The 26,794-nt window shown below is 40.1% G+C and overlaps 1 protein-coding gene and 2 long non-coding RNA genes across 13 annotated transcripts in view; 1 reads left to right on the top strand and 2 right to left on the bottom strand.

Moving 5' to 3' along the window:
- The first annotated feature begins 871 nt into the window (after positions 1-871).
- Positions 872-26,491, top strand: AADAT (aminoadipate aminotransferase). Of its 9 annotated transcripts, none has more exons than XM_064585297.1 (14): positions 872-946; positions 1,579-1,767; positions 2,323-2,491; positions 4,439-4,571; positions 8,426-8,500; positions 13,226-13,435; positions 15,231-15,296; positions 16,621-16,703; positions 17,136-17,232; positions 18,035-18,096; positions 18,572-18,636; positions 20,745-20,851; positions 23,752-23,853; positions 24,808-26,491. In XM_064585297.1, the coding sequence occupies exons 2-14, from the start codon at positions 1,617-1,619 to the stop codon at positions 24,847-24,849; spliced, it is 1,362 nt and encodes a 453-aa protein (XP_064441367.1). In that variant the 5' UTR covers positions 872-946; positions 1,579-1,616; the 3' UTR covers positions 24,850-26,491. The 9 variants fall into 9 exon arrangements, with proteins under 9 accessions (XP_064441367.1, XP_064441372.1, XP_064441369.1 ...); XM_064585302.1 differs by having other exon boundaries at positions 875-946; positions 1,579-1,683; positions 24,808-26,489; XM_064585299.1 differs by having other exon boundaries at positions 884-979.
- On the bottom strand, positions 3,698-16,264 carry LOC129045685 (uncharacterized). The gene is made up of 3 exons (XR_008505755.2): positions 15,823-16,264; positions 15,522-15,705; positions 3,698-4,020 (listed from the first exon to the last, which is right to left on the bottom strand). It is a non-coding gene; the product is annotated as an uncharacterized LOC129045685 (long non-coding RNA).
- LOC123840518 (uncharacterized) overlaps positions 23,822-26,794 on the bottom strand; it is a 29,402-nt gene continuing 26,429 nt past the window's right edge. For 2 of the 3 annotated variants that reach the window (XR_010409635.1, XR_010409633.1), the window contains one exon: positions 23,830-23,957. This is a non-coding gene — a long non-coding RNA (uncharacterized LOC123840518). Of the gene's footprint in view, positions 23,958-26,794 lie in introns of all 3 variants that reach the window. The other variant, XR_010409634.1, reaches the window with a different exon arrangement.

Genomic DNA, 26,794 nt, shown 5'->3' with positions numbered 1-26,794 from the left:
TATTCAGCTGCCGGCATAAAGATTTCACTGGGTTATCTCCTCCTTTTGTTGCCAGGACCTGGATAAAGATAGAAATGTCTCCTGGACTAATCTATTTCTGTCTAGAAGAGAGCCCTTTGACAATATGTCAGTACTCATCCAGGAAGTATTCAATAAATGTTTACTGAATGAATGAGGCCAGTTTGTAATTTGTTCAAAATAAATGACTCTTTTATATCCACCTAGGAATAAATAAAAAAAAAAAGAGGGACTGTCTCAAAATCTTCATTCATTAAGTGCTCACACGGAAAACTGCATTCCATTTTGGTGACTCAGGAAGGTGAAATCACAGAGAAAACTGGGGGTAGAGGGGGATGCAAGTGGAAGGTGGAGGATGGGGAGAATTGCTCTGTAAGAAAAGAGGTCCGGGTGCTAGACGCAAAGGGATGAATCTAAGTCCTAAGTCTAACGGAAGTCCATAATGAAAGGTCAGAAAATCCAAGGGGAGGGAAGATAGTAAAATTTGAGGAGACCCTCAGAGTGATTCTTCCAAAATTTGTTTCAACACTCCACTCTTCACTCTAAAATGTCCAGATCTTGGAGAAAGTGACGTTGCAAATCTGGGTCGCCTAGGTGACTTCCTGGGAGAGTGCCTATAGCTATACTACGAAAGGTCAGTAAGAAACACAACAGTGCCCGAGGGGTGAAACGCGCCAGCTGCTTCGCCAGAGGCCAGGTAACCAACCACCAGCCACAAGGAATTAGGCGTACCAGACCAAAAGCAGTTTGGGAAGCCCGCTGCAATGGACCAAAGCAGCCACCAGATGGCACTCAAGGATTAGGATCGCGGGGACTTCCGGCGCACCCCCCGCCCCTCGCCCCCACCCCCCAGTAGCCCCTCGGCAAGGTCCCAGGCGGGCGCCCAGGGCAGCCCAGCTTCTTCCTTGCGGCGACTCCCCGCTGCGAGGTCAAGAGTCGGCCTCGCTTTAAACGGACTCAGGCACTGGCCCAGGACTGCAAGGGCCTCGCGGCCGGCCGTCACCCAGCGCGCCCCGCGCGGAGGGCGCTGACCCGGGATGGGGCGGCGCGCGCGGCGGGCGGCCATAGGCTGCGGCGCGGGGCGTAAGGGGGCGAGGCGGGAACCTGCCCCGGCCCCCGCGGCGGCCCGAGTGCGCGGGGCGCGCGCCGCGAGGGGGAGCGACCCTGCGTCTGCGGCGCACTGTGCGGGCCGGCCCCCGGCCCCCGGCCCGTTCGGGACCCAGACGCCGAGCGCAGCCTCCAGCCGCGGCGTGTCAGCGGCGGGGGGTCCAGCCGCGGCGTGTCAGCGGCGGGGGGTCCAGCCGCGGCGTGTCAGCGGCGGGGGGTCCAGCCGCGGCGTGTCAGCGGCGGGGGGTCCAGCCGCGGCGTGTCAGCGGCGGGGGGTCCAGCCGCGGCGTGTCAGCGGCGGGGGGTCCAGCCGCGGCGTGTCAGCGGCGGGGGGTCCAGCCGCGGCGTGTCAGCGGCGGGGGGTCCAGCCGCGGCGTGTCAGCGGCGGGGGGTCCAGCCGCGGCGGCGTTTCCGAGCTCGGCGCACTCCTTGACGCGGGGTTTGGTTTTCCAGTTTTCCGCTACCGAAGAGCGTGCTTGGGTACCAGAGACATGAATTACGCACGGTTCCTCACCGCCACGAGCGCAGCGAGAACGCCTTCCGCCGTCCGCGTCGTGAGTGAGTCCTGGGCCGGCGCCCCTCCGCCGGGGGGGGTTCTCGCCGAGCCTCCGGCGGCGGTGCCTGCGGTCCGCGCTGGCGCGGGTTCGTTCCTGCAGCTGTGACGCTCCCAGTGGTGCAGGCTCAGCGTGCAGAGCTGAAACGGGGACAGACTTTGTTCTCAGAGCACTTGGGCCGGAACGGGAGGCGGGGAATGGGTCTCTCAGCTGCTGCGGGACACGTCCTTGGAAGAGGCAGGGTGTGCTGTCTAGAAAGGCTCTTCGCGGCAGGATGAGTGCAGGTTAGGCGCAGGTGCAGGTGTGTGCGGAGTGGGCAGGGCCTGGTAAAGCGGGAAGGAGTGAGCGCTGGAGCCTGACGGGCAGGGAGGCGCTCAAAGGAGGAGAGGAGGCTTTCTGGGATTGTGGCCCCTTGCTTAACTGGCTCATCGCTCCGCCTTAGTTGGACATCTCCATTCTTTGGTTCCCCCACCAGCGAGGTGGGTCCAGAAAAAGTAATTTTACGTGTTTATTTTAGGTTAGTATTCTATCACTAGAAATTGTTCAGCTTTACAGTTTTATTGAATGCAACATATTGAGCTGTCTCTGTTGATGAAAAGTCTTCAATGGAAATGTTTATTCTTCTCTTCCGTATGTATTGTAGCTGAGACTTGGAGCAGGGCACCGAAATCAGTCATCTCCTTGGCTCCTGGATCACCAAACCCCAATACGTTCCCTTTTATGACTGCTGTTATCACCATAAAAAATGGAAAGCCCATCCAGTTTGATGAAGAGATGATGAAGAGAGCACTTCAGTATTCTCAAAGTGCCGGGTAGTTATCAACAGATAACATAATTTTGTTCATTTTCAAGAGCAATATGCTAATGCCCACTGATAAAGTAACGTATCTTTTTTAACTGGGGATTCCACAGGTAGGAAGGTTTGGGGAAAAGTTTTCAAAGAATAATTAAGAATAATTAAGAGCAACAGGTTTATTAAATGCTTAACCCTCCTCAGTGACTTCTCCTTGACTTTAAATAATGAGAGGCTTATTTCCTTGTAGAAGCCAAGAGAAGGTATATACCATTGGAGCTGAGACTGGAAAAAAAAAAAATGATATAGTTAGGGGAAGAGAAGCAGGTTAGGAGGAAGGAGGAAAAGGACAACCCAGAAAGCAGCAAATTTTAAGTCCTGGGGGGGTGGATTTTGTAGAAATTGTGTTCCCTTAATAGTTGCAGACAGCTATGCAAATACTTTGCCCTCTGTTCAGATGTCTTTTATTTTTTTTAAGATTTTATTTATTTGAGAGAGAGAAAGAACAAGTGGGGGAAGGGGCAGAGAGGGAGAAGCAGATTTCCCACTGAGCAGAGAGCCCAACCAGGGCTGGATCCCAGGACCCCAGGATCATGACCTGAGCCTAAGGCAGATGCTTAACCAACTGAGCCAGCCAGGCGCCCCCAGTTGTCTTTAATTTCTTTTTTTTTTTTTAATGGTACATTTTATTATGCATATTTTATCAAAACAAAAAAGTAGGACTGAGATTTGTACTGAAATATGAAAGGTAGGCCACAAAACAAAGCTAGCATAATTCGAGATCTACTTTGTAAAAGGTAACAGTAATCAGAGAAGCAGATCTTTTTTTTCTGATTTTTTTTATTATGTTAATCACCATACATTACATCATTAGTTTTTGATGTAGTGATCCATGATTCATTGTGCATAACACCCAGTGCTCCATGCAGAATGTGCCCTCCTCAATACCCACCACCAGGCTAACCCATCCCCCACCCCCCTCCCCTCTAGAACCCTCAGTTTGTTTCTCAGAGTCCACAGTCTCTCATGTTTCATCTCCCCCTCCGATTTCCCCCCCTTCATTTTTCCCTTCCTACTATCTTCTTCTTTTTTTTAACATATAATGTATTGTTTCAGAGGTACAGGTCTGTGATTCAACAGTCTTACACAATTCACAGCACTCACCATAGCACATACCCTCCCCACTGTCTATCACCCAGCCACCCCATCCCTCCCACCCCCCACCACTCCAGCAACCCTCAGTTTGTTTCCTGAGATTAAGAATTCCTCATATCGGTGAAATCATATGATACATGTCTTTCTCTAATTGACTTATTTCTCTTAGCATAATACCCTCTAGTTCCATCCACGTTGTTGCAAATGGCAAGATTTCGGTTTTTTGATGGCTGCATAATAGTCCATTGTATATATATACCACATCTTCTTTATCCATTCATAAAAGCAAGCTGGAACACATGCTTTATGACTTTCCTAGCTGGTCTTCTTCCAGTGATAAAGGGTAATTTATGGAGTGTCTACAAATTATACTTTATTAAAGTCTTCTTTGTTCTGTAATTGAGAAGTATATTGAAACATAACACGTTATGTATATATGAATTATATGTAATATATACTATAGGTTTTTCTTTCCATGATACAAAGATCTTGAGACTGAACTTCTAGGTAGCCTAGGGAAATTTTCCTAGGAGAACAAAGAATCGATCATTCAGTGAGTGCTCTAATATAAAAGAGAATAGGCTTTGGAATAAGAAAGATGTAGATTCATATCTCAGTTCATTTAATGAGTCGATTTCTATAAGTCTGTTGCATTGTCTTTTAAATAGGATTATTAATATTGGCAAAAAACGTTTGAGGATTTTTAAATTGAATGAATAAAGTGCTTGGCATACAGTTACCATTTAACTATTGTCTAGTATTATTAATGGTTTTTAATACTATAAATTTGAAAATATGTTTTATGCTTTAGAATCCCAGAGCTGTTGTCCTGGCTAAAACAGTTACAAGTAAAATTGCATAATCCTCCCACCATCAATTATCCAACCAGCCAAGGACAAATGGACATATGCATAACATCTGGCAGCCAAGACGGTCTTTGCAAGGTAAGACAGAAAGGAAAGGGAACCCCAAATTAAGAATCAAATACATTCATAAATATAGTCATCTCTCACCTGACCACAAGAGGGTCATGTTTTTTGTTTTTTTTTTTTTTATTTATTTGAGACAGAGAGAATGAGAGAGAGCACATGAGAGGGGAGGGTCAGAGGCTCCCTGCCGAGCAGGGAGCACGATGCGGGACTCGATCCAGGGACTCCAGGATCATGACCTGAGCCGAAGGCAGTCGCTTAACCAACTGAGCCACCCAGGCGCCCTAGGGTCATATTTTAAACAGGGAACTTAAAGACATTCACCAACCGGATTTTTCTTAAATGTAGATCATGTGGTTAATGTCCCAGAGCTATGAGTCATTAAAACAAGATTCCCCTTAAGGAAGTACTCAACTCCTACCAGAAGCTTAATTAATGAGCACTGCTTAATTTCATCTGGCTTAGAGATTCAGGTTACATTTTGATTTATGTAGTTATGAAGTTTCACTAGGATTTTTAAATTCTTTAGAAAACATATCCTGATACTCCTGAGATGAAATGTTATTCCTTTGCCAGTCTGCTTAGGTCATCTGTGCTCAGCCCTGTTTACATCTGGTCTCCTTGGATGTGCTTCTGTAGATCTAGGTCTGTGTCTGTCCCTGACTTCTCTCTGGGTTAGTTCTCCTATTATCTCCCTCTCTCTCTCTCTCAGTTCTCTTTCTCTCTCTCTTTCAGTTATTCCATTGGCCTCTCTCCTGGGTTCCAGCAAGTCCACAGATGTAACCACTCCTGGGGAGTTCCCACAAGAGACTGCACCAGTGGTTCTCAGTCTCATCTGTTTCTTTTTTTCTTTTCTTTTTCATGAATAATTAGTCCTAGATAAAGATTCTCTATATTCAGTCTTCACATCTAGACTAAAAAGGGCTCTTATTTATCTTTTTTTTTTTAATTTTATTTTTATATATTTATTTGACAGAGAGAGTGAGAGAGCACATGCAGGGGGAACAGTAGAAGGAGAGGGAGAAGCAGGCTCCCAGCCGAGCAGGGAGCCGAATGTGGGGCTCAATCCCAGGACCCCAAGATCATGACCTGAGCTGAAGGCAGACGTGTAGCCATCTGAGCCACCCAGGTGCCCCATAGACTAAAAAGGGCTCTTATTTGTCTTAAACCAGAGGAGCTTTGTTTTTCTTTTTAGGAAAATGTGAAAGCTGCAATCTAGTTAGCTTTAATGAATTTTAAATTATTGTGACAGAAAAATGTATTTAATAAGAATATAATTTTTCCGGGCGCCTGGGTGGCTCAGTTGGTTAAGCGACTGCCTTCGGCTCAGGTCATGATCCTGGAGTCCCGGGATCGAGTCCCGCATCGGGCTCCCTGCTCGGCGGGGAGCCTGCTTCTCCCTCTGACCCTCCCCCCTCTCATGTGCTTTCTCTCATTCTCTCTCAAATAAATAAATAAAAATCTTAAAAAAAAAAAAGAATATAATTTTTCCTCCTTCTTTTTGTATTTAATTTGGAAAAAAGGGGAATTAGCTACTGTTTGAGTGTTTACTTGAAGAGAAACATCTGTGATTCTATAGATTAATATGAAAAAAGTTCTTTTTAATTAAATTCTTTTCTTAGGAAGGTATACCCCATGAACTTTTCTCCCAGAACGATGCTCAAGATGATTTCTTCATTATCTTTCACATCAGTCATAACAAAGGGAGATAGCATAGATGGCCAGATACACCAATAACTCACTTACTTATAGACATGCTTATTACAGAGGCCTTCGTGGGAATCTGGTTTACTATTCCTTCCAATTTGTTCTCCAAGATAGATGTTATGTTAGGCACCTTTGTCTCTGTCTACCTCTATTAAATAGTGCTACCAGATAATAAACAGCCCTTCTTTTCATTTAGGATATTTGGCATTTTCATGTTCCCTAATTGACATGGAAAATGTATGTGATTAGGTTTTCATTTGATTTATTGGCAATATACATGCCACCCAAGTAATTTGTTTGGTCCTAGGATGTCCTCTAAAGCCTGAATCACTTAGAAACTTTTCGGAGGAAGATACTGTTTGTCATAACATGCCAAAAGTTCATAAGGAAAAGATGAAGGGAACATTCTAGGCCAAACTGGAAAACAAAAGCCAGAACGTCTATCTCAATTGATAATGGCCATACTGTTTGTCATGAGATACAGGTTGTTAAAATGATAGGAAGGAGAGGCTTGAACTGATGATTGTGACACACCACAAGGAAAGAAAAGATGATTCCATGAATTATGTAAGATTTCGTCATAATAGACCCCTTTGATATCTATTGTCTAGATCATATTGTCTGCAGAATCTCTGAAGATTTGTCACGCCTGTCCTTAAATATCCTTTCACATTGTTGATCTTCCCATCCTTTCTGAAACACTCTTCTCTGGTTCTCTCAATATCTCATTGGCCCAACTACCCTGCCTTTGCAGTGCCCTCCTCCTCTACACATCCATCATTTGTCAAGAGTTCTTCAAGGCTCAGTCCTCAGAAACTCTTCTCCCCTTAATCCACATACTCTCCCTGGGTCCCACCATTCACACCCATGCGCTTGATCATATGCTAATAACTTCCAAGCTCCTTTCAAATCCATGTGTCCCATCTGTCTACCTGGCACCATGACAGGATGTTTCAAAGGCATCTCAAACCAAAACACACTCATCACCTTGTCCCTCTCTGAGAGTTTGTGGTTCTGTTTTTTCAGTGAACAGCATCACTCCCTCTATCTGTCTAGCTCCGTGGCCAGCAATCTAGGAGTCATTCTTCATGCCTCCTCTTCCTCACTCCCCTATAGTCCATGATTGTGTTCTGTTGGTTTGGATTTCCTAAATACTTCTCAGTTCTCTCCAATTCCATCATCACTGTCTGTCAGGCTACACCCATATCTCTCCCCAGAACTGCAGCAAAAACATTCCAGATAATCCTCAAACTTCCCAGACTTTCCACATATATTCTCACTCATCTTTCATTCTTTCATATTGAAGGCAGAATGATCTTCCTAACGTGAATATCTGATAATGTGACTCCCCCTATCCAGCCTCTACCTGAAATTCTTACTTGCCTCATGTGGCTTGAATGTCTACATGGTATTTCCCTGCCTACTTCTGTCTGATCTCATTCCACCCTCCTCTTTATATTTCCCCTTCAAGCCACAGAATTATTTCAGTTTCTCAAAGTACCTACTGTGATCCTCTATACCAACTCATCACTTCCTCAAGGAAGCTTTCTCTGATGCCCCGAATTCCCTGAATGCCCAAGTCCTCCTACAATGGGCCCTTATAACATTGTGCATCTATACTTAATAGCACTCACCATTGTTTTTAAATATACATTTATTTGAGTAATTATTTGATTAGTGTCTAGCTTTCCCATTGGACTAGTAGCTCCATGAGGATAAGAACCGTGTTGCTATGCTCATCATTTTGTCTCCATGCCATACACAGGCTTGGCTTATAGTAAATATTTAATGAATTTTCAAAGAAGGAATAAAAGGCATAAGTGAATTTTAGGAGCCAAACCAGTTATCTTACCTAGAACAGAGTTTGGGAAACTATGGCTTGAGAGCCAAATCCAGCCCTCATCTAACTTTGTAAATAGAGTTTTATAGGAACTCAGCCACACCCATTGGTTTATATAATGTCTTTGGCAACTTTCTCATTATAGAGGCAGAGATAAATAGTTGCAATGGAGACATTATGGCCCACAAAGTATGTACCATCTGGTACTTCACAGAAAATTTACCAATTCCTACTCTAGAATCCTAGTGAGCTCAAACTATAAAAAAGGCATTCTAAGAATGGAAATAATACTATCCAGACTAACCTATGCTTCTTTTGTTAGGTGTTTGAAATGATGGTTAATCCTGGAGATAATGTCCTCCTAAATGAACCTGCTTATTCAGGAACACTTCAAGCTGTGAGTACACATTTTTATGAAAGGCAACTCTCTTTCTTTTAATAAACAAGAAGAAAACATTACACTTTAGAATTATCTATGGAAAAATAAAATAGTATCTTCCATCTGTAAACAAGAGCATCTTAAATGATATATGCAAAATATGTTAAATGTGCCCTCTGCTTTATACATTTCTTTTTACAAAGTCTAAATGTAAAGGTGCTAAAATTAAGCTGTGCAAAATCACATCCAGCTTTCTTAATATTTCACTTGAAATGCAACTTCATTTACAAAAACTAATTTTTTATTACTATCTTTTATTACCACATGTCTAAGTATAGTCATATGTCAATTTAATATAACTGTAAACCAATATGGTATAATTAGGACTCCAGTGTTAAATTAATGGGACTATAATGTCCAGAAGGAGGAAGCTGATCGTCTGGCTCTGCTGTGCCCTGCTCAGAGCACAGCACTGAGAAGTAGGTTTGTTTGGGACACAGTACTTTAGGATAGCCATGGACTGATTTGTGCAGGTCCTTAGGTTAATAGACCTGGAACCAAAGGGTGGAAACTATAAGGAAACTATTTCAACTCAATATAAGAACTTCCTAGCCATGAGCCTTTACCTGACTCCTGACTCCCTAAGGAGGTAAAGCGCTGCCCATCACTTCAGGTGCTCAAAGTTACTCTCAACTGTCATCTAACACATTCTAGCTTAAAATAGGGTAATGAATGAGGGGACCTTTCTGCTCTGTTGATTCTAACTTCACATTCTCTCTTTTTTTTTTTTTCAAGTTTAGTATTATCTTAATATATAAAGCTATTAGCTAGTCTTAATGAAAGGCATATTTTCTCAAAACTCCTCTAAGACATGAAATTGGATTATAAAAAATGCTTTTCCAGTGAACAATCTGGAAAGGAAATTAAGAAAGCAATTCCATTTATAATAACAGGCAAAAGAATAAAATATCGGAGATTAAACCTAAGAAAAGAGGTAAAAGAGTTGTACATTAAAAACTACAAAATGCTGCTGAGAGAAATTAAAGAAGACCCAAATAAATGGGAAAACATCACCTATCCATCAATTGGAAGACTTAATCTTGTTTAGATGTCAATACTACCAAAGCAAACTACAGATTCAAAACAATCCCTGTCAAATTCCAGTAGCCTTTTTTGCAGAAATAGAAAAGCCAGCTGTCAGATTCATATGGGATTGGAAGGAATCCAAATGGCCAAAACAATCTTGAAAACGAAGAACAAAGTTGGAGGACTCCCACTTCCTAATTTCAAAACCAACTTCAAAGCTATAATAATTAAAACAGTGTGGTACTGGTATAAGGATGGTTGTATAGACCAGTGGAATAGAATTGAGAGTCCAGAAGTAAACCCACACATCTAGGGTCATTTTATTTCAACAAGGGTACCAAAACCATTCAGTAGAGAAAGAATAATCCCTTCAACATAATGTTCTGGGATAACTGGATTTTCACATGCAAAAGACAGAAATTGGACCCTTGGACCATATAAAAGTTTAACTCAAAATGGATCAAAGACCTAAATGTAAGAGCTAAAACTATAAAATCTTAGAAGAAAACATAAAGGCAAATCTTCATGACCTTGGGTATGGCACTAAATTCTTAGATACGACACCAAAAACACAGGCAAAAAGAAAAATAAATAAATAAATTGGACGTCATCAAAAATTAAAAACTTGTGTGCCTTGAAGGACATTATGAAGGAAGTGAAGACAGCCTGCAGAATGGGAGAAAATATTTGCAAATCATATATCTGATAAGGACTTAATATCCAGAATATATAAAGACCTACAACTCAGTAACAACAACAACAACAACAACAATCTAATTTAAAAATGGATAAAGGACTTGAATAGAAAATTCTCCAAAGAAGATATGCAAGCAGCCACTAAGCACATGAAAAGATGCTCAATATCATCATTAGTCATTAGAGAAATGCAAATCAAAAATACAATGAGATACTCCTTTATACCTACTACAATACCTATTTTTTTCATGTAAAATAATAAGTGTTATTGAATCTTGTACATTGCTAGTGGAAATATAAAATGGTACAGCCACTGTGGAAAACAGTTTGTCAGTTTCTCAAAACAACCATAGAATTACCATGTGACTCATTAATTCAACTCCAAGTATATACCCAAAAAGAATTGAAAACTGGAGCTCAAACAGATAATTGTACACAAATGTTCACTGCAGCATTATTCATAATAGCCAAAAGGTGGAAGCAACTCAAGTGTACATCTACAGATGAATGGATAAACAAAATGTGGCATATACATATGATGGAATATTATTCAGCCATAAAAAGGAACAAAGTTTGTTTTTTTGTTGTTGTTTTTTTTTAAAGATTTTATTTATTTATTTGACAGAGAGAGACACAGCGAGAGAGGGAACACAAGCAGGGGGAGTGGGAGAGGGAGAAGCAGGCTTCCCCGCAGAGCAAGGAGCCTGATGCGGGGCTCGATCCCAGGACCCCGGGATCATGACCTGAGCCCAAGGCAGTCACTTAACCAACTGAGCCACCCAGGCGCCCAAAAGGAACAAAGTTTTAACACATGCTACATAATGTTGAAAACATTATGCCAACTGAAAGAAGCCAGACACAAAAGGACAAATATTCTATTACTCCATTTATTTGTTTCTTATATCTAAAATAGGCAGATTCACAGAGACAGAAAGTAAGTTAGAGGTTATCAGGGCCTGGGGATATGGAGGAATGGATAGTTATTGCTTAATGGGTACAGAGTTTCTGTTTGGGGTAATGAAAGGTTTTGGAAATCAGCAATGATGGATGCACACATTATGAATGTGATTAATGCCATGAGTTGTACAGTTAAAAATGGGAAAATGTGGGGGGGCCTCTGGGTGGCTCAGTCAATTAAGCATCTGCCTTTGGCTCAGGTCATGATCCTGGGGTCCTGGAATCAAGCCCTGCATGGGGCTCCCTGCTCAGTGCTCAGCGGGGAGTCTGCTTCTCCTCCCCCCCCCCCCCACCGCCCCCGTCTCGTGCTCTCGCTCAAATAAAATCTTTTAAGAAAAAGGCAAAATTTTTGTTATATATCTATTTACCACAATAAAAAACTAAAGTAAAATAATTGCTTTTTCTTAATGATTGGATACTAATTAATAATTATTTACTAAACTCTTTGTATAATGCCTACGAATCTAAAACCAGTGTCTGTGTAATCGGCATCATGCACACATGCACAAATGTTTCCACATACCCAAACAGAAACTATGTGTCAGGCTATGAGATTTGCTAGTAAGCAATATGTGTTTATTTCATGGCCCAATATTAATTTGTTTATTCGTGGTAGATGTGCTTTTTCAGCCTAAGAACTTTTAAATTTGTCATAAATTTGTCTGGATTATTCCCACCTAGTACATAATTCCACATTTGCTAAAAGAGGGTGTGCTTATCCTTTGAAAAATTTTTCTTCTGAGACCCTCACTCAAATTATTGTTATTTCTAAAGTTCCAATTTTTTTCTTTATGTTCATCCAAGAATAAGATTCCCCAAGATTTTGGGTGCCTGGGTGGCTCGTTAAGCGTCCTTAAGTGTCTGCCTTTGGCTCAGGTCATGATCCCAGGGTCCTGGGATCGAGCCCCGCATCGGGCTCCCTGCTCCGTGGGAGGCCTGCTTCTCCCTCTCCCACTCCCCCTGCTTGTGTTCCTTCTCTGGCTGTGTCTCTCTGTCAAATAAATAAATAAAATCTTTAAAAAAAAAAAAAAGATTCGCCAAGATTTTTATAAAATTATGTCTATAAGCAAGGCCACTGCTTGTGATTTCAGGCTTAGCCTTTGGTAAATACAGACTACCTCCATACTCCTTGCTAAGCTGCTGCCCTGTTCCCCTCCATGCCCATCACCACCCTGGTCCCCCTGGCCCCTCTCCTAAGACCACCCGGAACTTCCCATGATACAGAATTAATGCAGGGGGCCCCCAGGACTCTATTCCAGTCAGGTGCTGTTTCTGATGTACCCGTGTTCTACCACCTGTTAAATATTTTGAAGATCACCTCAGCTTGTAACCATTTTAGGTATTAGCATAAAAGATGCTTTCTGTGTTTAACTTTGTCAAGAGAAGCGTTCATTAACGAACATGTACTTTTTGAACCAGTTCTAATTCTAATTCTAAAGCTAATTCAGTCTGAAGAGGCCAGGTTATGCAGTATAACAACCCACCCCAATCTCCACGGCTTACGGCTAGAAAGTTTCTTGCTCTCACACTCCACGTATCGACCACACAGCTTCTCTGTTCCGGGCCATCTCCATCCCAAGCCCCAAGCTGAGAGAAGCAGCCTCTACCTGGAGCATTGCCAGTCTTAGAGCGAAGGGAGACAGGAAATGGAGAGCCACAAGCTGGATTTTAAAGCTTCTGTTTGAACAAAACACGCATCACTTCTGCTTGCAGTTCACCGGCCAAAGCAAGACAATATTGCCAATCCTGACATATATGAGCAAGGAAGCATATACTCTTTCCTCTGAGAACTGACAGGGCATATTTCTGAACAATAATGGAATCTACCCCAGGGCAACAATAAAATGAGAATATACACTCAACCCTTGGAGTGTAGAGATGAGTGCAGGTTTCTATGTTTAAGGGTATAAATGGTAACATTCTTGGTTAGTAGAAGAAGAACCAATGACACATTTTGTGATCATGTCTGAATCTTGGGCTTTTCTTTTTATTTGTGCTCAACAGCTGAAGCCACTGGGCTGCAACATCATTAATGTTGCCAGTGATGAATATGGGATTATTCCGGACTCCCTCAAAGAAGTACTTTCCAAATGGAAACCAGAAAACTCAAAGAACCCCAAGAAAAACACCCCCAAGTTTCTTTACACTGTCCCAAATGGCAACAACCCTACTGGAAACTCATTAACAAGTAATCGCAAGGAGGAAATCTATGAGGTATTTTAAAAGAATGTGTTCTGTGGCAGTGTTCTTGTTTATTTGACTTTTGAGTTGAAAGCTCCCTTTCTTATTTCTTATTATTACAAGGAAGATAGTTTTTAATAAAAGGAAGTCATCTATGCCCGAGGGTCCTAATAAATTGTAACATAAGAAATTATCCTTAGTTAACTATGAGATTTTTCTTTTCCTTTAATTGATATTTTCATTAAAAAAATAGCATTTTTTACCTAATGTTAAATTTTATGAGGTTATTTAATCAAACCCCGTTTGATTTTCATTATTTATATTTATATTTTCAACTTCTCTCTTCTCTTTCCTACTCCTTCGCATTTCAGGTTACAAAGAAATTCTTTAAAAATAAGAGGCATGCTCCTTTTGTCAAGTCTCTTTTAGGTACCTGACTACGATGTCTAAACTTTTCACTATTACCATTTTTTTTTTAATATCAAACACATACATAGCAGCACAAAAATCTTTGAAAAATAAGAGAGAAATGTGCCTTTTGTAAAGTCTCTTTTATGTACCTGACTGTGCTCCATAGACTTTTGCTACAAATAGCTTTTTAATATAAGTACCAAAGCCATATTAAACTATATAGAATGTGTAGTGGAATCATAAAGAAAGATTTCAAACAGTTTCTTTCACTTATTTATGTGTGTATGTGTCAAAATATTGTCTTATTTTTCACATACTTCAGAGTTCTGTCCGGAGTTCTCCTCTTATTTACATACTACCCCCAGATAGTCTCATCCAGTTGTATGGCTATAAATTCCATTCTAAATTTCCCCTGAACTCCGCACTTCTGTTTCCAACTCCTCCATCCAACTTCTGTTTCCAGCATCCACCATGAATGTCTAATGGGCATTTCCAACCTACCATGGCCAAATGGAACTCTTGATTTAGTCCAGCCACACCCAACCTCCAATCCACAACCCCTCACATTCTCTATCACTGTAAATAGTGCCACTATGAACAGTCACCCTTTATTCCTCTCTTTCCCTTCTCTCCCCCTTCACCCCCTACATCCAACCCATCCTGTGGACTCCACTACCAAATGGATCCAAATCCACCAGTTTCTCTCCTCTGCGCTTACTGTCACCATCTTCCCAGCCACCACCTTCCTCACTGGTCTACTAGGATAGTTTCCATGCTGGACCCTTGCTGCATTCCACTCTCGAAATCCAACCAATCATTCTTCACACAGCAGCCAGTCATGTCCTTCCCTCCCTCCTCTGAAATATAAATGTAAAGCCAGTCTCGTGGTCCTCCTGTTTACAATCCTCTAGTGGCTTCCCTTTTCAATTAAAATAAAATCCAAATTCCTTCATCTGCCTCACAAAGCTATGTGACCTGGTAGTCTAGTCTCAGGCCTTATTGTCTCTTACCTCCTTCTTGCTGCAGGCCACTTTGTCATGCTGAGCACTTGTGTTATCTTGTCAGGGAGGGCTTCCCAATGATTCAGCCTGAAACAGCTACCCTCTTTCTCTCTCTCTCCCCCTCAGATATCACCCTGTTTATCACCCTGCCTAGCCCCTAAAACCTCCTGCTTATATTTCTTCTCTTCATTATCCATTGGCTTATGTATATTGTCTTTCAGAACCTAGAATGTAAGTTCCATGAGAACAAGAGCCTTCAGTGAGTGCCTTGTTCATCTCTGTATCCTCATTGTCTAGGAAAGAGGCACTCAGTAGTTTCTTGGATGAATAAATGAATACAAAGAATTATGATTCCAAGTGATTTTCAGCTTAGATAGTTCTTAAGAATTAAATATGCTACTTTAACCTTTTTTTAGCTCGCAAGAAAATATGATTTCCTCATCATAGAAGATGATCCTTACTATTTTCTCCAGTTCAGCAAGGTAAGTGATGATGTGAACTTATTTCACAATTAGAAGATAAATTGTAAGTGATTACACTGACTTGACTTTAACCTGGCTGCTGAGTCAGAGCTAATCTATCTTTACATTGAAATTATATAAAATTAGTAGTAATTTGCTACCACTTCAATCTTTAGTCTTTCAGTTTTATCATGGAATTAATACTTCTCATGTCTGGTATTACTGCTTTTTCCAGAAATGACTTACCTTTAAAATAGGAGCTAGTGCTCTATACCATGCATTTGGACAAACAGAGTGAGTCGGGGGCTGATGGTCTTCTTGAACTTCAGATCCTAGTTCATAGTTTTTTAAACATCATACCAGGGATGTGAAGTAGGTGTCAGCTATAATCTCTTGGCAATGGCTGGCTGGAGTGATGTCTGAGAAGGATCTGAAAGAGGAAGACGGTCGTGCTCAGTTAGCGGTGTCCATTACAGACATAGGGGAAAGCAGTACTGGCAGAATGCCACCTATTTACCATCCCTGTCATTGAAGGCCTGGATCTTACCTGCAGAATAAGGGATTTTTAGGTTCCTTTTCACTATATATGCATGCCACTTTCCACGATCACCGTCTCCCAATAGACATTAGCAGTGGTACAGACTCCCAATGCCTGATTCTTCAAAATCAAACACTTTCTTTATTTGCTCTCGGAGCTGCTGAGAACATCTACTTGGATTCAATGCTTCCTTTAAATCTACTGAAAAGAAACAAAAATTCTTGATTTTTCTGTATAGTTTGCTGAATATCACGTCTACCTACCTACTCCCTACCCTCCGCACGACCTGGCCTCTTTTCTTCTGTGCATCTCCTTTTGAAGGAAATATTGAGGTCCATACTGCAGATTGACTACATTCCTCATCTTGTTTTGTCTTTCTAGCTGTTCTAAGGATCAGCATTCTCTCTCAAAACAATCCTGAATGCTGCAGGCCCTCTTCATTTTGATCTAATCCAAATGAGTTTTTCTTGAACCCTTCCTCTAAATCTATTAATCCTGGATCTCAACCTTTGAGCCTTGGAGGGCCCATTTGAGGTTTCCCTAAATTCATAATAATAGCATCTTAAGCAAATGAGTAAATTCTTCTGTATGTTTTTGGCAGAAAAGCTGTGAAGCTAGGCCAGTACTCATAAAAGATCATGCATCTCGGTTTCTTATTCCATTTTAAGGGTTGAGACTAAGGTAACAGAGAAGATGGTTGTGTTACTGCTATCGGAATCTATGCCCTTTCCATTCCCTACACAAAATAATTATACATTCACTAAACAGAGTTCTGAAACCAACAGTATGTGTTTTTTCCATTTCAAGTCCTGGGCACCAACATTTCTTTCCATGGACATTGATGGGCGTGTCATCAGAGCTGACTCTTTTTCAAAAGTCCTCTCCTCTGGGTAAGGCCTTGTGTCTTAATTTACGGCCAGATCTAAAAAAGATAGGCTGTACCTGAGTGTCCTTTAGTCCAAATAATTCTCATTTAAGATGCTAGTATTCCTACTTACCTTAAAACATCAGTTTGATTATTAGTAGTAATATATGCCTTTTCTTTATTCATCTCCAGTAATCAAAGGTATTTGGGCATTAATCTAAAGTTGGAATGGGACTGGTCAGGTTTTGGGTTTCATATATGAAAGAACACATTTCGAATACTTAGACTTGCATTCTATTTTAAATGTACACTTAAATTTGAATTTTAAATAACAAGTAGCTAGTTTTAGTAGAGTGTTTTAATCGTCTAGGTCCCCAGGTCACAACTGCCTTCCTAATGAAATCAGTATGGTGACATGTATTCATTGTTAACCCAGGCCTTTTCTCTTTTTGTGTAGGTTGAGAATAGGGTTTTTAACCGGTCCAAAAGCCTTGATAGAGAGAGTTGTCTTACACACACAAGTTTCAACCTTGCACCCCAGCACTTTTACACAGGTAAGGACAATGTCAGAAATAGGAGGGTTTGGGTTTTTTTTTAAAGCAATCAGAATAGAAAATAGATGTTAGCAAGTAAGCCTGAGTGAAGGTGGCAGGGAGGGAAATCACTGATACATAATCTCGAGATCAGATGCCGCAGATGTTTACTGTAAAAGGCAGATGAGAACTGAATTAACCTAGTGATACTTTGCAGCGTACAGATGTCCCCATGTTTTATCAAGTTGGGGGTTTTTTCCCATATTTTTTGTGTCTGTTACCAACAAAACTTCATTATCCATTTATAACATTTAGAACTTCCATTTTATATAGAAAAATCACTGAAAATATTATACAGCATATATCTACTATGCATTTTTTAATAAATTTAGAGAAGCGATATAGTATGGTAACTAATGGCATGGATCTGGAGCTAGACAGTCTAACTTGAATCCAGGCTCTCTGTCTCACTGACAGGGTGACCTTGGGAAAGTTCATTTAACCCTTGTGCCTTGGTTTCCTCATCAGTAAAATAGAAATGATAGCCTAATTAGGTTATTACAAAGATTAAATTATCTAAAATATATTAATATATTACAGTAGTTTCTGGCACATAGCAAGTACTACATAAGTATTTGTTATTTTATTGTCATTGTTATTAACATTTATTATAAATCACTGTAAATCTTGGTTCAGCTTGTTATATTTTCTTGTGGTGGTTTACAGGTAATCAAGAGTGATTTGCTTTTTATGCTTCGAAAAGAAAAAAAAACATTTTAGAGGGTGAACCATGACGTGTGTTATTGTGTCTTATCTCTTCTAGCTTCTGGTATCACAGCTTCTACACCAATGGGGAGAAGAGGGTTTCCTGGCTCATGTAGAGAGGTATTGCATGTTAGCTTCCATATTTTACATAGAAATAGGCTTCCCTTTATTAATTTTATTAATTTTCATTGGAATTATTCCAAAATAAAGGAAAAAAACAATGGTCAAAAGTTTGCCACCAGACAGGTCAAATAAACATGCTCTATTCCTTTTTCAAGCATTCCACATTTTAATCAAGATAGAAAACAGATTTTTTTTTTTTTTTTTAAGATTTTATTTATTTTTTAGAGAGCGAGCGAGAGAGAAACAGCATGAGAGGGGAGAGGGTCAGAGGGAGAAGCACGCTCCCCGCTGAGCCGGGAGCCCGATGTGGGACTCGATCCCAGGACCCTGGGATCATGACCCAAGCCGAAGGCAGACGCTCAACCATCTGAGCCACCCAGGCGCCCCTAGAAAACAGATTCTTATAGACTGGACTCCTGGTTTCTTCAGTCAGTGAACCAAATGCATGCCTTTCGTTGTGTTCTTCTTCTAGGGTTACTGATTTCTATAGGAACCAGAGGGATGCATTACTGGCAGCTGCAGACAAATGGCTAAGTGGTGAGTGGAGCATCATCCTGCCCTGTGACAGACACCAGCACTTTCATGGGGCGGGGGGGTGGCGGGTAACACTGCACAGTTATTGTTAATAATATTGGGAGATGAGAAACAAGAGTCCAGGAGTATTCTTGTCAGGTAATGTGACCCTATAAGCAATCTCAGAAGTAACAGTCTACAAACCCTGGCACTGTTCTATCTATCTCTGCTTTACCTGTCCGCTGCAAAGAATTTGTGGCTTAAAGGGGGGGAAAAGACCTTTTATTTTTTTTTTAAGATTTATTTATTTATTTATTTGACAGGAGAGAGACAGCGAGAGAGGGAACACAAGCAGGGGGACTGGGAGAGGGAGAAGCAGGCTTCCCATGGAGCAGGGAACCCGATGCCCAAAGCGGGGCTCGATCCCAGGACCCTGAAAATCAGCTAGCAATAACTTAAAGCCAAATGATGGCTATACTCAAAAGATTTTAGAGTTACTTCAGAATTTCCCCCAAACAGCAGAGGAATTGTCAAACAGTATGCTCCTTTTCTAATTAGACCATATAAAAACAAAATAATACAATCTAAGGCAGTTCTCTCATTACACATTACTTGCATTCTAATCATTATCATGATTTATCTCTCTAATAATACCTATTGCTAATTTGATTGCAGGATGATTTAGATTTAATTTTCTATTAATGAATTATGTGGTTTTAATTATATCATTAAAAAAGCTTTTGGGGTGAGGCGCTTGGGTGGCTCAGTTGTTAAGCATCTGCCTTCGGCTCAGGTCATGTTCCCAGCGTCCTGGGATCGAGCCCAGCATCAGGCTCCCTGCTCAGTGGAGCGCCTGCTTTTCCTTCTCCCGCTGCCCCTGCTTGTATTCCCTCTCTCGCTGTCAAATAAATAAATAAAATCTTAAAAAAAAGAAAAGAAAAAGCTTTTGGGGTGAATAATGGTAAACAAAAAAATCAGTTCCTTATTTCTGTCATATCTTGTTCCCTATAAATTTCTGGTAAATATAGAATTCTTTTTAATAAGAGTACTATTCTACCACTTTGTACAGTGGAGTTAAAGAACAGGTTCTAGGGGCGCCTGGGTGGCTCAGTTGGTTAAGCATCTGCCTTCAGCTCAGGTCATGATCCCAGGGTCCTGGAATGGAGTCCCGCCTCGGGCTCTCTGCTCAGCGGGGAGTCTGCTGCTCCCGCTCCTTCTGCCTGATGCTCCCCTTGCTTGTGCTCTCTCTCTGTCAAATAAATAAATAAAATCTTTAAAAAAATAACAGGTTCTAATCAATAGCAAGTTTTAAAAGATAATTAAAATCAAAATAATTGTCCTTCCTTCTTGGTTTCTCTATCCTAATACTCAATGAAACATAAAGCCTACCAATACTTCTGGAACTCTTGAATTTTCAGTACTTCTTTTCATAATCTATTACATTCTGATAAAAACTCTAATCCACTGGACTTCAAAACTATTGTATAAATGACAGAATTTATTGAAGCACTGGAAGAATCTAGAAGGAGTCGAAAAATCTTCTCCTATAATTAAAAGAGCCATAGTTGGCTTCGGTATGGTTCTCACTAAGGGAAGTAGACACAGGCCTTAGATGCCTTGCACTACCCTAAGACTGACTTGGGAATTGGAAATATATACTTGAGTATATATTTGGAATTGGAAATATATACTTGAGTATATTGGAAATTTATACTTGAGTCTCCCTCTCTCCCTTCACCCCAGTCTCTTATTTTTTTTAAAGATTTTATTTATTTATTTGACAGAGAGAAGTGAGAGAGGGAACACAAGCAGGGGGAGTGGGAGAGGGAGAAGCAGTCTTCCCGCTGAGCCCCACATCAGGCTCCATCCCAGGACCCTGAGATTATGACCTGAGCCCAAAGCAGACGCTTAACCAACTGAGCCACCGAGGTGCTGCCCCTACTCTCTTACTTTTGAAATAAACTCAGAACCTCAATTTTCAGGACTCATTAAATTCTATGTTTTAAAAATGCTATCCCCGAAGGAACTTTTTTGGATATACTAGTTGACAGTTACTGCGATTATGTCATTAATTGATATATTTGATATCATCAAAAATGACTTTAGCAGATATTCTCTTTCTTGGTTTGTAGGTTTGGCAGAATGGCATGTTCCTGCTGCTGGAATGTTTTTATGGGTTAAAATTAAGGGCATTTCTGATATAAAACAACTGATTGAAGAAAAAGCCATTAAGAAAGAGGTAAAATGGGGGGGGGTTATACTTTTTCTTTAAAGTGATTTTTCATTTAAAATAAAAATGAAGAGAGGTGTTTATCATTGCCCTCCATCCCAACCCATAATATTTTAATATCAGATGTTATCTGATATTTCTATATCTAATATTTCTAATAATATTGTCTCGTTGTTAAAATCATAATAGATTTTTGAGTTACATAATTCTTCTTCTGGTCTACATTAATGGAAATACAGCCGTTCATCTCAGCTACTGGTTAGTTTAACGACTAAGAGCAGAGGGCTTTTCCCCTCTGATTTAAGAAAGTAAAGCATGCTAGCAAACTTGGGAAATTCGTAACAGTATAATGAAAAATGTTTAAGTAGCCCATCATTTCACCACCCCGATTTTGTGGCCATTTGTAGTATATTTTCTTGAAGAGCTCATCTACATGTAGTATTTTGGCTGTGCAGTTATTTTCCATGGTTAAAATTACACAGAAAAGTTTGTATCCTGTTATTTTCACTTAAAATTGGCCTGTAAGGATTTCTTCCAGGATTTTTTTTTTTCTCCTTTTGTCCTTAAATCTACTTACTTATCATTTGGGGGCATTGATTAAGGTGGAAAATCTAAATATTTTTCTGTGTAGCTGTCCAATTTACCCAATAAATTATCCTTTCTCCCTGAATTAATGCTTTTGGCACATTTGCCAGTCTTTTATAAATACTAAGATCTGTTTCTAGGATCGCTTTTGTTTTGAAGCAATAATTACGAGCGAACAGATTGTGTTGATACAAGCACAGGACCATGCTAGTACATAAGAGATGAGGTGGTTTGGACGCTAGAAAATTGCTATCTAGAGGTTAGACCTGGGAGCTGACTACCTGGACTTTGAGTCATGCATCCTCTCTAACCATCTTACTTGAGGGCAGGACTCACGCTTTATTCATTGTTCTAATCCTACTAATTCTACACAGCAAGTACGTAGTAAATACTGACTTATTTCAAAGAAATACATTTTAGTATAATAAATCAATGTTGTGTTTTCTTTGCCTTTCTGTCAATGCCATTATCATCAGGATCATTTGATAAGTGGCTATCTGTATGTATCTCTGAGGTAGGTGCTGAGGACATAGACCTCAGGTTTTCTCATAGTTTTTTTGGTGCTCTCCATCTATCCCATATATCCTGCTGCATGTAGCCTTTCTTTTTCTAAATAATCTCCAACTTTACAACTACAGCTTTAGCCCAGTTGTTCTGGTCATCTTATAAAGAGATTATCACTACTCCCTCCTTCTCTTACAGCTCCTCGCTTATAGTATACACCCCCAGTATTTTCCACTATATTGGGAGAAATGATGGTTTTCATTTGATTATTAATCAGGACAGAAACCCATCTTCTGCCTTGAAATCTCTTCCCCAGAGTGCCCCAAACCATTTCACTCCCAACTCACTTTACTTTAGTAGGCAGTGCCCAGATGTATACTACATAACAACAATGAATGCTTTTGAATTGCATGATTGTACTACATAACATCTCAAAGACCTACCACAATCGAAGTTTATTTCTGACTCACATAAAACTTTCAAAGATGTGGGGCGCCTGGGTGGCTCAGTTGGTTGAGCGACTGCCTTCGGCTCAGGTCATGATCCTGGAGTCCCGGGATCGAGTCCCACATCGGGCTCCCTGCTCAGCAGGGAGCCTGCTTCTCCCTCTGACCCTCCCCCCTCTCATGTGCTCTCTCTCTCTCATTCTCTGTCTCAAATAAATAAATAAAATCTTTAAAAAAAAAAAAAAAACTTTCAAAGATGTGATGTGCAAGCCACCTCTACTCCAACAAGCAATTCAGAGACTCTACTTCCTTCCTTCTTGTTGCTCTTCAGACTTCAACACATGGATGATTCCACAATGGCTACAAAATGGAAAGAGCATGATGGATCACACGTGGGGAGATTTTTATGGGCAAGGCCTAGAAGTGGCATGCATCACTTCACATCCATTGGCTAGGATTCGGTCATATGGCCACACATAACGAGAAAGAACCTGGGCAACAGAATATATTTGTACACCCAGGAAACAGAGGGAATGGAGGTCGCAGTTAGTGAGGCAGCTGCCACAGTGCTCTCACATCAAGAATAGCAGTTGTTCACACAACTCCGTCTTGACATACATAACATTTTTTTTTTTTTTAAAGATTTTATTTATTTATTTGAGAGAGAGAGCACGAGCAGGGTGAAGGGCAGAGGGAGAAGCAGACTCTCCGCCGAGCAGGGAGCCCGATGCGGGACTCGATCCAGGGACTCTGGGATCATGACCCGAGCCGAAGGCAGTCGCTCAACCGACTGAGCCACCCAGGCGCCCGACATACATAACATTTTTATTCATTCACTTTATGTATTAAAATTTCTACCTCCTTTCAGTTCTTTGCACCAATCTTCTTCCCATCTCAAGGCCTTTACACTGTCTTCTCCCTAATATTCTTCACCCACTTTTTGCTCGGCCATCACCTACTTATCATCCAAGTCCCAGCTTAAAAGCCACTTCCAAATTTGGTAACTTAAAAATGGTCTCTCATTGTTTGAATTTATATAACTTCTTGGTTAACCATTTATTCATGTTTGTTACCATTTCTATTTCTTTTATAAGCTGTCCTTTGCCCGTCAAAGCAGGAATTTGAGTGTTTTTCTTCTTGGTTTCTGTGTATACTTTAAATGGAAAAGAGGTAGCATTTGCCATATTTACTATAAACATTTTTTCAGGTTCTGTGCTTTTAGTTATGTTATTGTAGGACATACAGACTTTTTCCATAAAATGGTTTTTCTCATGATTTTTTTAATTGTTTTTAAATATTAAAAGGCTTTCCCCTCTCTGAGATTGGATCTACCTATATTTTAGTAACTCCCTTATTTTCCATAAACTCTCTTAGATATTAATGCTTCCCGGAAATGTCTTCTACATTGATAGCTCAGCTCCTAGCCCTTACTTTAGAGCGTCCTTCTCTTCAGCTTCTCCAGAACAGATGGATATGGTGAGTACAATATTCTCTTCAGAGTAACACCAGATATCAATTCTATTTTTTGGTGCATTTGTTCATTTTTGAGTTATAACATTATTTAATGTCCTCTTGGGTTTCTGAAAAACAGATATCACTTGAAAAGTCATGAATTACTATTAAAAGACACACTTTAGTGGCAACAAATAGACAAAGGCATGAGACCAAGCTGGAGTTAAACTCCATCGTCTTCGTGAACTGTTTTCAGACTTACTGAACCGTGCTGGCAGATTACTAGCATGTTATGAAGAAAACTTCTTTCCTTCCTTCATGGAATTAGTATGAGCTAAATTCAGTACAAATTCATGAAAGCCATCAGTCTCTTTCTCAGAAGAAAAATATATCAGCAAGGGTCAAATACAGTAACATTCTTAAATTAATTACAAGTCTGGGTTCAGCCAAAATAACAGGAAGCAAAGAAACAAGTTCCTAAGGACTGCATGTCTGGGAGTCCAAACAGAAGAGTCATAAATTGAACAATGCCATTAACCTTGAGAAGAGTCTGTACTTGCCCTCACAGATGGATTGGTTCTTGGTGTTCTTTATTTAGTTGCTTTCTCATATCATTAAATATGCTTTACATAAGTTACCTCTGCTTTTACATATGAATAGGCAATTGAAATGATATAGAGTGCATATACAGGTGGGAGATTATATGAAAGAATAACTTGTGTTGTGGGGAAAATGGAAAATAATGATCTTGAGGGCTATAAGAACAAACAGAAATCCTGGGAATCTGATATGCTTATATCTACATATATTAGTGAACATTGATGGCATCCTACCCAGATAAAGCTGATGTTAAATTTGACTTTTGATTGCCTTATCTCAACCTAAGATGAATACTCTGTTTGAATTTTTTAAAATTATCACAGACTTTTCCTAAGTAGCATCCTGATTTCATTAATTCTTGTCTCTTTTCTATTTCAGGCCTTCCAGAGATTAGCCCAGCTTATTAAAGAATCTTTATGAAGAAATCAAACTCTTTATGAAGAAATCAGAATCTCCCATGGGTTTTTCACATAAATTATTTTTAGCTTTTAGCAGGAAGAAATGATCATTGGCATTAGACTTACAGATTGGATTTCAATAAGCATGTCATATCTGCAGTAATTTAACTAGACAACTTTTAAAGTGCCCTTAAATTCATCAGATTGACAAATTTATAATTCACTTATACCTTTTGATAAATTTTCACCCTGCAAAAAGTATTTTTATCCTGGATTTTATTGTAAGGAACTCCAGTTGCTTTATGGTTTCCCATAAATTTTCCTTGAAGCTAACATTTTACCATAAATTATTTTGAAAATGTAAGAAAATAAATTAAATTCAAAATGGTATATAATGTGAACTTTTTCTATTTTTAGGAAAATTTAATGAAAGCTTATTGCAAAAAATTGTTAGAATTTGACTATTATAAATGATTTTCAGTAAGAGTACCACAGACATTGTGTTGTACCACAGAAATCCCTTTAAAATAAAATTCTGAAACTAAGCACATACCTAAAGGCATTAGACCTATTCCTTTTTTTTCTTTTTTTAAGATTTTATTTATTTGACAGAGACATAGCGAGAGAGGAAACACAAGCAGGGGGGAGTCGGAGAGGGAGAAGCAGGCTTCCCGCCGAGTCGGGAGCCCTATGTGGGGCTCCATCCCAGGACCCCCAGGATCATGACCTGAGCCAAAGGCAGACGCTTAACGACTGAGCCACCCAGGCACCCCCAGACCTATTAATTATATATAAGGAAGAAATCAGAGACTTAGAAAAATGTGCTACACTGTATTTTCATAATACCACACAATTCACAAAAACACATTCTTATCAGTTATATCATTTAAATCTGCTACACCCCTTTGAGGTACTTAGGCTATACTTTCTAATGATTTTCTTTCTCACCTTTTCAGATCTTTATTCTTCCTATCTGATTATTAAAGTAATATATGCTCACTAAAAAATCTTCAAACAATAGCATGTAAGCAGTAAAGTAAAAGCTACTTGTTATCTCACCCCCAGTGATAACTGCTGTCAGAATTTAGCATCCATCCTTTTAGATGTTTTTCTATGCATGTGCCTATTATATGTAAAAGAATGAGATCTCATTACGACAGAGTATCATAAATACCCTGTATTTGCTCTCTATTGCTGTGTAACAAACTACCAGTATTCCAAGATCCAGTAATCGTTAAAGTTATAAGTTCCTTTAAGGAATTAGGAAGTCCTTGTCGTTTATGACATCTTTTGTGTATACAGGCATACCTCAGAGATACTGTGGGTTTGGTTCCAGACCACTGCAAAAAAGCAAATACCGCTATAAAACAAGTCAAATGAATTTTTTCATTTCCCAGTGCATATACAAGTTATGTTTACACTATACTGTAGTCTCTCAAGTGTGTGATAGAATTATGTCTAAAAAGCAACATACATGCCTTAATTTAAAAATACTTTCTTTCAGGGCGCCTGGGTGGCTCAGTTGTTAAACGTCTGCCATCGGCTCAGGTCATGATCCCAGGGTCCTGGGATCGAGCCCCACATCGGGCTCCATGCTCCACAGGAAGCCTGCGTCTCCCTGTCTCACTCCCCCTGCTTGTGTTCCTGCCCTCGCTCGCTCTCTCTGTCAAATAAATAAAATCTTTAAAAAAAAAAAAAAATGAAATCTCATTTAAAAAAAAAACTTTCTTTCACAACTGATGAATTCCTGAACTCTACATCTGAAACTAAGAATGCACTACATACTGGCTAATTGAATTTAAATAAAAAATATATATATTTCTAAAAAAATACCACCATTTGAGCTTTCAGCAAGTAGTAATCACTAATCACAGATATTAACAGATAATGAAAAGTTTAAAATATTGCAAGAACGACCAAAACGTGACATAGAGACATGAAGTGAGCAAATGCTATTGGAAAAATGG

Source organism: Mirounga angustirostris, unplaced genomic scaffold (genome assembly GCF_029215605.1).
Source record: "Mirounga angustirostris isolate CCGP_5_RB_7025 unplaced genomic scaffold, mMirAng1.0.hap1 SCAF_2, whole genome shotgun sequence".
NCBI lineage: Eukaryota > Metazoa > Chordata > Mammalia > Carnivora > Phocidae > Mirounga > Mirounga angustirostris.
The sequence above is the reverse complement of the archived record's forward strand: the minus strand, read 5'-3'. Positions and strand labels throughout refer to the sequence as shown.